The sequence below is a fragment of the Schistocerca piceifrons genome, chromosome 1, assembly GCF_021461385.2.
Source record: "Schistocerca piceifrons isolate TAMUIC-IGC-003096 chromosome 1, iqSchPice1.1, whole genome shotgun sequence".
NCBI lineage: Eukaryota > Metazoa > Arthropoda > Insecta > Orthoptera > Acrididae > Schistocerca > Schistocerca piceifrons.
In genome coordinates, this window is record NC_060138.1 from 1,179,110,469 (window position 1) to 1,179,123,817 (window position 13,349).

At 39.5% G+C, this 13,349-nt stretch overlaps 1 protein-coding gene across 1 annotated transcript in view; it reads right to left on the bottom strand.

Moving 5' to 3' along the window:
- Positions 1–4,048: 4,048 nt before the first annotated feature.
- LOC124778994 overlaps positions 4,049–13,349 on the bottom strand; it is a 143,369-nt gene continuing 134,068 nt past the window's right edge. Inside the window, exon 5 of the mRNA XM_047253679.1 lies at positions 4,049–5,125. Within this exon, the coding sequence (XP_047109635.1) occupies positions 5,037–5,125 (89 nt within the window). The 3' untranslated portion in view covers positions 4,049–5,036. The remainder of the gene's footprint in view (positions 5,126–13,349) is intronic.

Here is a 13,349-nt window from a genome sequence, read left to right on the forward strand (position 1 = left end):
TATAAGATACAAAGCTGTGTATTGGGACTGTTTCACATAAATTCATTGCGGCGTGTATGTTATCACTGATTTTCGTCCTTCGTTGTGTCGTTTTGTTTATCGACATGCTGAGTCATTCGTTCTCTTGTACTTGTCTCGGACACGTTTGCTTATTAAATACGCGACAAATTGAAGATAAATGTCAAACTGGCATGGAGTGTCCTACATGCTTGTGTATGCAAATGAAAAGTACTTCAGCACAACTGCACAATGAAGACCGAAGTGAAGGTATCTATTTTCAGTGTACAGCGTGTAAGTGTAGATATTTTTTCTGCAGTATCTTAATAGGTGCACACATCAGCTGTGTTGGTTGTTATTTCCTCTTTGTCCAGCAGTCTTCCCAAAAACACATCACAAACTTTACGATCAGATGTTTTCTACATGGTAGTAACTGCACCATTAATTGGGCTATGCCTGTCCGTGTAGAGTAACCACTCTGCATCTACGCGTCCACATCTCAGCACCTGATTTTCTACCGAGTGGTAGATAAACATTAGAGACCAGCTCTTGTCACACAACCGTGGAGTTACTAACCAACCTGAAAACATGCGACCTATAATACATATAACTATTAGTTGCAAATGACATATATACCAATGTAATATCGCTCAGTACACCGTCCTCAGTCACCAATAGATATATCTGAACTTATACCCACAATAAACTATATAAGAAGATATTATGCAGTGGGTTTTTCTTTCATAAAGTCGATTTAAATGTTAGCCGTTTATGTGAAGACCGCATTTAAGAAGGACAAACGTTTATCAGTATGAAAAATGTTGAATCAAAACACCGGCAGTTGTCTAATTTCCAGTTGCTGTTTTATTTGAGGAACCAATTTCAGCGCTACATATCACGATCTTCAGGCCCCATGACTGACGCGTACGTGAAATCCCACGACTCGTCCACCCAAAATATGGGTCAGCATTCATTGACTTATACCCCTAAATTTCATCTTAAAACAGCTGCCACTTTGATCCCACGCTTTGGTCACTGTGTTGATAGGAAATCTACGGATACCAGTCGCCGAACGCTGGCCCCTTTTTGACTGGATCAGAGGTGGGATTCATCTACACATCGGTCAGGTGGCCCAAAGATGGTTTAATGTAGTGCTGAAAATGGTTGCTCAAATAAAACAACAACTGCAAATTAGGCAGCTGCAGGTGTTTTGACTCAACATTATATACTGAACAGCTGAGGTTCCACAACCTTCTATATAAAGAGAGATTTATAGAGAATTTAGCAGAATATGTTGGAACCCAACAGTTGCTGAGTCGTGAGCTACTGAGAAGTTGTTTTTTGTCCCATGAAATTGCTACTCTCGTGTTGCCTGCGATCCCACGACTGTCATGCGAATATAGAATCGTGAGATTCGGAAGGCCGTAGTCAAAGCCATACAGGATCTCAATGGCCGCACGCGACTGGTAGCCGAACGCATTTAAGTATTATATGCTCAGCTGTGGAAGTTTGTACAACACTATTGCTTATTTTGAGCTAGGAAATGAACTCGTTTGCCGAAAGGCATATATGACACTGGACAGTACGACGTCTGGAGAACTGCATACTGACATCTTAACAAGTATTCTTGCTGCATACCTCGACACGGCAGCAACGGGGGAGTAGCCTAGGACAATACTGGACGCAAGTATAGCACAAGCCCTTTTTCTGAATACAGCATCAGAAGCGATTCACCTGTTTGTGTAGTATTTCAGAAGATCGAAAGCTGCCAGACTGGCTTCATCATCGTCTTAAGGACCGAGTCCTGGCGTACTGATTTGCCATAGCATTTGGTACTGAACGCGATCATCAGTTCGTACAGTGGATAATTTCTACAGCGGCTGCCTCATTTCTGACATGTTAATCCTGGCTCGTGCGGCTTATCTCAGAGGTCTCTGCGACGCTGTCTTTCAACGACATGACGTCGACCGCGTTTTCTGCATGCTATGCTGATTTATCTCAGTACAGAGGGCATTTGAGTCTTCGTCAGGACAGCATGTTTTTCAAATGGCTTACAGGCTGAAAACGTCCAGTCGTATGGAGAGAAAAAACTTGCACGCCGCCACTTACCTGCCACTGCTACTAATGAACTATTGTCCTGTCGAGTTAGAGTCATTGTTATTGCCAGATGTGGCCACTCTCTGTTCTAAATTTCGTACCCTGTATACACTACTATTATCTAGGAATTTAATCATGTATTTCTTTGCCTATTCCCCTATTACACTCGTAATGCAGATGTGCAGCAAGTAACGGTACTGCGATTTTAATGTTCAACTGTTCACCGTTATCGTTAGAGTGTATTCGTGTATAATCACCACATAACAGCAACTTACCTATTTACAGCAAAGGGAGTTTTTATGAACACCTTGAAATTAATACGGATGCATGTTCGAGTTTACAATAATGAAAGACTGAACACTAGAACAGTTTGTATGACGAAAAAAGTTACTTTAAAAAACTGAGAGGTTATAAATTACTGCTTAATGAACTTAAATCACCTCTAACGGGTTTGTAACACAGATTCAGTACGTGGTATTCCTAATTCCTGGCCGGCCGGGGTGGACGAGCGGTTCCAGGCACTACAGTCTGGAACCGCGCGACCGCTACGGTCTTAGGTTCGAATCCTGCCTCGGGCATGGATGTGTGTGATGTCCTTAGGTTAGTTAGGTTTAAGTGATTCTAAGTTCTAGGGGACTCATGACCTAAGAAGTTAAGTCCCATAGTGCTCAGAGCCATTTGAACCAACCTAATTCCTGGCTCTAGCTCTAAAACAGTACTGAAAGGAGAGTTTGTCAACACGGACATAAAAATTAGTAACGAATTAATGAAGTGGAATTTTAACTTATTTGCATAGTATTCTTAAAAATTTTGTCATTATTGGCATCTAAGAAACTACAAACCTGTCTATAAATAAAGATACAACTAAAAATTGTATTTTCATTTTCCGTGTAATGATAATCTTATGGCTCCACGTTAGTCATTTCATGTCTTTAGACGTTTGCTGTCTTAGTGGAAGATGAATACTTGTACTGTCAAATGTGGGCATAGTAATGGTTACTAAATGCGTTACTGTTGGAAGGCTGCTAACAAGTTTGCTAATTCGGTACGTTTAGTCAAGATAAATTATCATGGTACTACAGCGAGCGTAGACAAATTCATCTCTTCAGCAGGCTCAAACGTTTATAAACAAATCACGTGGTAATCGGTTCCGTCCTCTAAGATTCTGACCATATTTAACATGAGTATATAGTCAACGTGTTTGTCATTATGAAGATCAAGTTTCTTACGTAGCTTGTAGTGATCAGGATATATTAATAGTATTTCAAAATCTTTAAGTTACTAGACCAGCCACCTTTCGGAAAGTAGTTATCATGTGATATTTGAGGAAGTCAGCTTCCATCGGTATGTGTCAAAGATGTTCGAATAAACGTAAATCCTCAGTTTTATACATGTGTAACAAGTATGGTGTAACCAGACAGCTGGTATCACATAAGTTTCATTTCTTTCTAGATGCTGTTAATCATTAGTGTAAGTGTAATGATAGAAGACGTTAGCGATAAATTATACAGTCAACAGTCAAATTAAATCTAAAAGATTTGTTTGAAGATTAGTAAAATACGTTTGTTATTACATTATGTGTGCTAATATACTGAAGAGGTATACGTCAAGCCCAGTCATAGTACGTCGAATGCTATGCTTCGAAAAACCAGACGTATGTATATTAGAATGCTGATCAGTTTTTGTAAATATTTTAACTCGTGAGGTACATCAGTGTAATTAACCCACTACATGTGAACATTTAACAATTTTACTGCTCATTGTCAGTATATATGAAGTAACAGCTTATATAGGAGACAATACTGTTCAAAAAATCGTCTACTCAATATCACAGCCATATTAGAACTGCATGTGCTTGACAACTTGTTTGCCAGTAAGTGAGTAGCAATACGGTAAACTGCTGTCACCTGTAAAAGCTACAATTGATTGGGCAATAGTTTTAAGTAAAATCAGTTTCAAATTCTTACAACCTTTTATTATCATGAACTGACAAATTTAGGGAATCTTATAATTTACACAAGTTCTAAATACAAGCCAATTACAAAAGAAATATTCAAGACCAACACAAGTTGCATTGGAACATGTTCACCGTTTGTCTTTTGTTTTCTGAAACCCACAATATTAACAAGTAGGTATCATGTGCACCAAAAACGAGGATTAAACCCGGACGGGAGTAGCCTTTATTGTATTACCTTAGGAGGAGTAACATATACTTTTAAAATAAGTATGACAATGAACTACTACCCAACACAGTTGTCTAATACATCTTAGTAACTAGTATGTCAAATATACAAGACGAATATATATACTCTAATATACATTGTAATTATATACATGTAAGTATCTTAGCGGACAATCCATTAAACGCTATTATTTATCCGACAAGACTGTTATTGAGCATTTTCCGAGACCTTTTCTTCCTCTGCAGATTACTTCCGTGAAGTGAAATGAAGTGAAACTCTTACCCAATCTCAAAACATCGCTTTTATAAACACAATTTTGCAACTGGCAGTAAACTTCGCAGGGTCATTGTCTGTAAAATCTAAATTGCCACACTATTGGAAGCCCGCATCTAAAAAAAATTACTGGATATTTTGTTATTTCCTGTATAACTCTAGCCAAAGTATTTTTGTGTTTGCATCGCTCGTCCACAAATTTTACAAAACGAATTGTTGTCTTCGCTATCGTTTTCTTCTAGGTTTATTTCCAAATTTTTTTCTTCGCATCAAAATACTATACAAACTGCTTACCAGCTGTTTACGGTTAGAACATATTTTATCTATACAGATTTGTTTTTTTTTTGTTTAGTCACTATAGTTTAGCTGACTCAGTCAGCGGCAGTTGAGTCCAGTTGTCACCTCTGGAGCTACACACTCGGAGGTTTCCCTCGCGCAGCCATGGCCGACCAATCGCAGTACCGGAAATGCTCAGTGCCGCGCGCGCTACCTGGTGGCCACCGCGGCAATGAAGACGCAGCCAAGGACGCTGAGGGTGGTTTCTGATGAGCTGGAAGCAGCTCTGCTCGCCGCGTCTGCAAAAGTAACCACAGTAACATGTAGTGATCGATACCATCACCGTTGCTACATCTAGAATTCTCAACATGGAAGACAGGTGAACTTCCAATAATAAAATTATAAACAGCCGACCAGTTGCAATGGATAAAGAAATTCTGTACCTAGGTTTCGACAAATATAAATTTGTCTTCTTCAGAAGGTAGCAATTTTACATTAGTAAGGACGATACAGATAGCCGTGCCGTAGGTGCAACCACAACGGAGGGATATCTGTTGCGAGGCCAGAGAAACGTGTGTTTCCTGAAGAGGGGCAGCAGCCTTTTCAGTAGTTGCAGGGGCAACAGTCTGAATGATTGACTGATCTAGCCCTGTAACACTAACCAAAACGGTCACGGTATTGTGGTACTGCGAACGGCTGAAAGCAAGGGGAAACTACAGCCGTAATTTTTCCCGAGGGCATGCAGCTTTACTGTATGATTAAATGGTGATGGCACCCTCTTGAGTAAAATATTCCGGAGGTAAAATAGTCCCCCATTCGGAACTCCGGGCGGGGACTACCCAGGAGGACGTCCATGTGACATGTGACGTAGCATGTGAAAGTTGCTGGATTTGGACGGGTTACTCCTGTAACTGAAATATCAGATCTGAGGATGGTTCTGAATGAACCGAAACCGGTCATATGAATAAAAAATTTGCAATCAAGACGGATTTCAAGTAACATTATAAAATCACTGATTGCTGTTATCCCATAAGACATTATGTCTGTTTTTGCAAATATTTTATATTTACGTGACAAACCCTAATTCTAGGGCTATATTTTATTTTTGACACATGGATCTATGCCGACAATTGTAAAAACGGTGATGGTACATTAGTCCTTACTAATGTAAATTGCTACCCTCTGACGAAGACAAATTTATATTTGTCGAAACCTAGGTAAAGAATTTCTTTATCCATTGCAACTGGTCGGCTGTTTAAAATTTTATCACGTGAATCCGTTGCTGTTGTGCAGCTATGTTTAAAATATTGAATTTACATTCTTAACCTTATATTTAAGAATCTTTTTTAAAAGCAACTGCTTAGTTCACAAACGAGAATTAGGAATAAATTTTTGTAATTCAGCGCATTAGATGAGGAGGAGTGAAAATGAAGGTTACTAGGTTGCTTGTATCTACTGTGTGTCTTGCGAGAATTGTCTCTAAACGTGTAAGCGGTAGATAATTATTACTGTCGACATTATTACACCTGTAGCAACTTAAGTTATTTAATTCATTCCTTTACTAGTTTTGGTAGTTGCAGCACCCACCTACGGAATGTGCAGACTTACGTTATTTCTTAAAATTGACAATCGCAGTTTTTCGTGTTTTTCCATAAGAATGACTTCTGAAATAAGAGTACAATAATCGTAGTATTTGTATTTTACTGTGTTGCTTGTGAAGGACAAACTAACCTAAATAGGCATCCTCCGTGGAAAGGTGTGAAAACTACCGGTATCGGTAAACCGTAGTAAAATAGATTTGGTTGGCACATGGTGGTTGCTTGCTGCACTCTCTTCTAGAGTACTGTACGACACTGTGCTCTTTTCACCATTATAGAAAAAAAATTCATTCTGTCTAGTTGTTGCCTCATACATTTACAGCAGAGGATCATACTTAAAGTAATCGATGGTACGGGAATAATACTTCTGTGCGAATGGATGTTTGCTAGTGAATTTCACCAGTCCCACTACAGAAGAAATTCAGTCAAGTAATTTATGATGCATATGGTATCCACCTGGGCAGGGTGTTCTTAGAAACTAAAGCAGCGTCGCTCGACAACTTTGTACAGCAGTCATACAACGACAGATTTAATAATTCATGCTAAAACTGTTGCAACCCGTATCAAATTGCGATCCTGACTTCAGATTCTAGAAAACTCTTTGATTCTAAGAAAATATGGTTAATATTTTTATCCGGTAGGATGCTCTCCGAATACACGAATAGATGTCAACAAAGCCAAATTACGCCACTACTCCAACAACATCCCACTATGTGCATCACAAACCTTCCTGTTTTCAGAGTGTTATAGAGAGCTGCTTGTGCTTATGTAGCAGGTGGAAACATTACATTAGTGACATAACTCTTTCAGCGAACTTGTAAATGGTGAGCATTACCTCACAATATTCAGTGGTTGTCTAATAACGAAACGTTTGGAAAGTATCTTCACGCTCAGAATAGTCCCATTGCGCTACTCACGGTACGTGCAGAAACTGGCTGCCCTCTTGAGAAATGGACCACTAGCAGATGAAACGTTATATGCGCTCCATTCACAGAGAAAGTAAATTCAATTAACTAGGTTTTCTGGCAGTCTGACAAACGAGAATCATCGAGAGAGTAGGAAATGTGATTTGTCTTCGCTAAAGGATGAGCATCACAAACAAAGTATTTGATAGGGACGATATGTCCTTCATTCTAGGAGTTTGGCTAGAAATCAAAACACCCTTGACCTAGTGTTCTGCGCCTAGTCACTGCTACAATTTTGAGCAAATATCATCAACAATGACGACCGAAGGTTTACGGCATAAGGTGTCCCCCTCGTTATGCCAATGGCATTGTCATAGAGGGCAGAGGGGCGAACAGAGGTTCAGGGCAACCACTTTATGGTGCGGTGGGAAAGTATCCAAGGAAGAATCGACAAGAGTTACATGTATGAAGATGTTGAAGTCAATGGAACTACCTTATTAAAAACACAGTGTGTATCCACAGGACACGTGGACTGTAACTGAAATAAAGGTGCACGATTAACTCTCCATGGGGACTGTAGATGAGTCCCGCATTCGTATCTCTGGGAGGAAACTACCGACAGTCAGAAAAACATTAAATAGCGACAGAAAGGGTAACTTTCTGCGAGTCAGAGCGTGAAATGTGAGAATGTGATATGGGAACTAGAAATTCAGAAAAGGGAAATCGTGAGGCTGAGTCTAGATATAGTGGAGATCAGTAAAATGAAATGGAAAGAAGAATTTCTTGCCGCGTGAATACAGCATCAGGAAATGGTATAACTAGAGTAGGATTCTTTAAGAACAGTACGATAGGGTGATTATGAAGTTAGTACAAGAAATGAGAGAGCGGAAAGACTAATTGAGTTATGCAATAAATTTGAGCTTGTAACAGGGAATACTCCGTTCGAGAAATCACAAGAGGAGGAGATGTCCTTGGAAAAGACCGACAGAAACAGGAATATTTCACTCAGAAATCATCATGGTGAGACAGAGGTTCCGAAATCAGATACTAGACTTTAAGGTGTAATTCATTTAAAAGAGAAACGTTTTCAGTTCCTCTTTCTACCAAAGCAGAGTGACTCTCTTCTGTGCATGGTCATTACAAGATGGACCACATCCAAACTTTTATTACAATTGCCCATCACCATTTGCTAATTCAGTGTCGTTACAGGTTTCTCTGTCTCTGCTTGTGGTTCGAGCTAAGCTAAGATGCACAACTAATTTTATGTGTTTGATTACGACTGTTTTGCGAGAATTATTTAATCAAGTTACTTTAACCCTGGGTTCTATCATTGTTTATTATTACGAAGTTTAGGAAGTGTTTCTTTTATTGAACACTATCAGCTTTACTGATTTGTAAATTTTTACTCAGAATTCTGAAACTACTTGAGAATCTTTTTTCATACTCATTTTTCATTGTGTGTGTCCTTACTGCTTCAGATGTTGTAGTTACCGCGTACAGCCATTATACCGCCCTGGAAAATCTGTAAAATTACATTATTTCACCAGGCGGTGTGCTCGTCGAGAATTGGTACTTAACGGCAATAAATCTGTATATAACGCATTGGTGTACATTGTGGGGTATCAAAGTTTTCACCGAACCCAATGTGTAAAGTAAGTACAAATTGATAATTAATGTTAATAATAAGTACATTAACAGCCAGTTTCACTCATAAAGAATTAGCGTGTATGGCGGAAAGTGTATGTCTCTACCAGCGAACAGAGAGGAGAACTGAGTTTCGGGTGCCTACTGCAGCAGCCTTCCCTACGATACTGGGATGGATGAGTGGAGGAATAGGTGCGCCAAGGCTTCGGAATCCCACGTCGTCATGAATATGGTCAAATCAAAATATCACAATCGCCTTCGTGTTATATCACTGAATTCTATTTTGATTATCAAGAGCACGTTAAAAAGATAGAATAGAAATAAATGATCCTGAGTTTCTATCAAATGTACTAAGACTTACTAGAAGCAGCAAATCATACTCATTCAGGAGTAAAGATGATAGTGATGCAAAGGCAGCAACTTCAACTTTGGGGACACTTCACCACCCTTTAACCTTTTTAATTGACAGTTTCGACGATGATGATGAATAAATTGCTTTTGTGTTCTTTTCTTCGTTTACTTTAAAGAACATTGCGAACTGTTATATATAGGAACAAAAATCTCAAATAATAAAAGTATACATAAATATACTTGTGTTTCTGTTCATCAGTCCCATCAAATTATTTCAGCGACGTCTAGAGATTTTTCACCCTGAATCTAGCGACAGTTGGTTAGTCTTTATGGCAACATTGCTTCCGGCAGCTAGAGAAAAACTAGAGTAATATGTTACGTGATTTCCGTCGTAGCGTAATGTCTCGTGATTCTTCTTCAACATCCGTAATCATAAACGCTGTCTGGTAACACACACATAAAATAAATCGTGTATAGTCGAGTATTGTTACTATCCTTCATCAACGTTCTTTTGTCTGGGCTGAGTGTGAGAATATATATGATCACACTTATTGCCTGTGTAATAAGTGAAGACACCGCGAATGCAGGATCTTGTTCATCGATGAATATGGTGTTCGTCTAGCTGAAAATTAGTAACTTTATTGGCTGACAGCTATTTCGTTGAACAGAATAAGCACCAGTTTTAGTATAGAGGTAATATCCTTGTTAAGCTCAGAGCAAAAATTCATTAAAGCAGTAGCTTACTACCGAGAACGAACAGAGCTTTACATTTATTTGATAACACAGTATGAAGCTCAAAATATTCAAAGTTTTAAGTAGTCTGCTAATATTAACCATCGGCTTTAATTTGAGGAGGATTTTCTAAACATGTGTGTCTGGAACACAGCACTGTGTGGCAGTGAACCATGGACTGTGAGAAACCGGAATAGGAGAGAATCATAGCCTTTGACAAGTGTTGCTAGAGTAGTTCAAATGGTTCAAATGGCTCTGATCACTATGGGACTTAACATTGAGGTCATCAGCCCCCAGAACTTAGAACTACTTAAACCTAACTAACCTAAGGACATCACACACATTTATGCCCGAGGCAGGATTCGGACATGCGACCGTAGCGGTCGCGCGGTTACAGACTGATGCACCTAGAACCGCTAAGCCGCATCGGCCGGCTGCTAGAGTAGGATGCTGACAATATGGACTCATAAGAAAACGAATGAAGAACCACTCTGCAGATCCCGGGAAGAAAGGCACTTATGGAAGACACTGTCAAGACGAACCGACATACGTATAACGTATGACAACGGTATGTATAGATATCCTCGAGATAATAAGTGGAATTTTTATGACCATGGATGTAGTTCAATGGCCTTGTATTTTAATTTTTAATAGTACCTTCGCATACATCAGTACCACGATCTTGATAAGTAACTGAGCACGGGGTGTGCAAGTGCTACTCTGAGATGAGTTTGGCACAAAAGAGGAATTCGTGGTGGGCCACAACCAATCCAGAAGTAGGTTGGTAACTTAAGGAAAAAGGTATACATTGTTCTACAATTCTTTCTTTTCAAACTACAAATATAAGTGTTGCATGTTGTTTCCATATAACCGGACACCGTTTATCTATGACTGGCACTGACGTAGGCTTACAAATTCTTCAGTGACGTCAAACATCGATACACTGTTCCATTTACATGTGCTATACCTGAACGAGAAGTTTATTGACTCACATAATTTATTCTAGACGACATACTCTAATGACAGTTCGTACCTTAAGCGGGAGAATGGATAGAATGAGGCAAAGGATATTCATGTAATGGTATTTTAGTCTGAGTTCGGTCTCGTTCAGTCTCTGGTCGGTCCGAGGATTTTTATATGTCACTTATCACTCTTTCACTTTTGGCAGGATTTGCTATTACGAAGATCGTGTTTCTCTGAAATAAAATATAAGTTCATTATTGATTGACTGAGTAGATCAGCTCAAGGTGCAGAAGGACAGTGAATATCGCCTCTAATTTAGGGTCGCGCTTAGTAAGGCATCATGGTTTTCAACGAAACTTTGCAGTCGTGGCAACTTTTCCTTTGTCATTATATCACACTGCACCCGTGTGAAGAGTTCTCAAGAGAAGGCACTAAGGGTCTACATAAAATTAGAAATATCGGCAGGATGCAACATTAGTCATAAAAGAAGTTCACCTGTAGTCTAAGCACAGAAACCTGCAAGTGATAAAACCACTTTCTCCTTAAAAAAGGGCACACAAAATATTATTGTTTCTGCTGAGAAGATAAACTATCCTATGTGGTACGCGAGACACCGATTTCCACATAGGTCGCACCACCTTAAGGATTTTCAGCTCCATGGTACAAAAGCGAACTAAAGCCGAGCCCTTGCAGTTTCATCATGCAGTCAGCTGGAAAAGCAGGAATTATTGTTGTAGGCAGTTCCCCAGGCGTTCGGAGCCATTCCAGACATAGCTGAATTTATAATTCGCATAGTAAACCATACTGTAAATGTCATTAGTCTATCCGTTCGGTATTTCGCCTTTCAGTCAGAAGCCTGTGCACGCTCCCTCCAGTAGTTTATGCCTTGTGTCTTAATTTATTAACCAGTCCGTTATATTGCAATAATACTAAAATGCGGAAGGTGGATTAATCGCCGTAGTGGTTGAGCATGGTCCAGCTGGAACTGGTATGCTCTCCGTACCTTAGATAGTTGAAAACACGATTCTACACACTGACGCGGAAATAAGTCATTGACACAACTTGTAATTTTTCGCATAGAACGTAGTGTCAGAAGAACGAGCTGAATATGTTAAGAATGTTTACGATCCCACAAACGACTGAGTTTACAGTCTGAAGAACTGGCACTTTAAACGAAAGCAAAAAGCAAATAAATCGATTAAGGCTTACGCTGTAGGACAGGCGGCTAAAATGTCAAAATGAAAGTTAGTGATCTTTATCTACTTTTCTAAGTTATTTATACTAAAGTAAGTTTTTATTTCTGAACAGAACGTAATGCTCTTCCAAACTCGAGCACTCGTACTAAGTATTATTTGCCTTTATTCCATCTCCAGCATACTGACATTTGAAAGAGTACTATTTAAGGCGCGTTTCCCTTTTTTGACAAAACGTAGATGGTGGACGGAAATTGTTCCATCTGCTCACATATTTCAAAGACGAGATGTTTTTCCTCTCATTGCTAGCAAAGACTGCAATAACAAATGCTTAGTCTCACTCCCCAGTTCACATTAGCTTATATTTTTAGGACCCCGCTTTTCTTTTTGTTGTATTTGGTTTATTTGCACATTGCTTTCGTAACTCTACACTCTGACTCCTTCGTTGACATTTAATGGTGACTTGAACTGTTTTGATTCTACAAACAATCTTGAATACCTGCTTGGTGGCAACCTACCCCAAAGATTTCAGAAGTTCCAAAGGATTGTTTGTTACCTGCTCCTTGTGCCTTATTTGGTCAAAGTTTCAGGGCAACCTATTCTCCTAGTACTGGGAAACTGACCTTAAAAGAGCGAAGAATCAACAGTGACCAGTGGTATGAGGACGCAGCAGGCAATGGAAACCACTGCGTTAAGGACACACAACATGTATCTACAGAACAGGTGGCCTGTAACTGAAAGAAATGTCGTGCTGATCTCCACATTTGCTAAATATTCCGGACTAGTCCTCCATCCGGATCTTCGGCAGAGGACTGCCAAGGAGGAAGTGACCATGAGATAAAGACTGAAAAACCAACGAATGGGTCACATACTACAAATCGGAACATGAAATTTCATAAGTTTGAACGAGTTAAGGAATCTGGAAAGCCTGATAAGGGAAACGCAAAAAATAATATAATGGGAGTATGATTCCATATGAATAGGAAGGTAGGGCAGAGAATGAGTTACTGTGAACGGTTTAGTGGTAGATTTGTCTCTTTAAAACTAACAGCAAACCAACACTGGCCATCCTGATTTAGGTTTTCCGTGATTTCCCTAAATTGCCCCAGGCAAATGCCGGGATGGCTCCTTTCAACG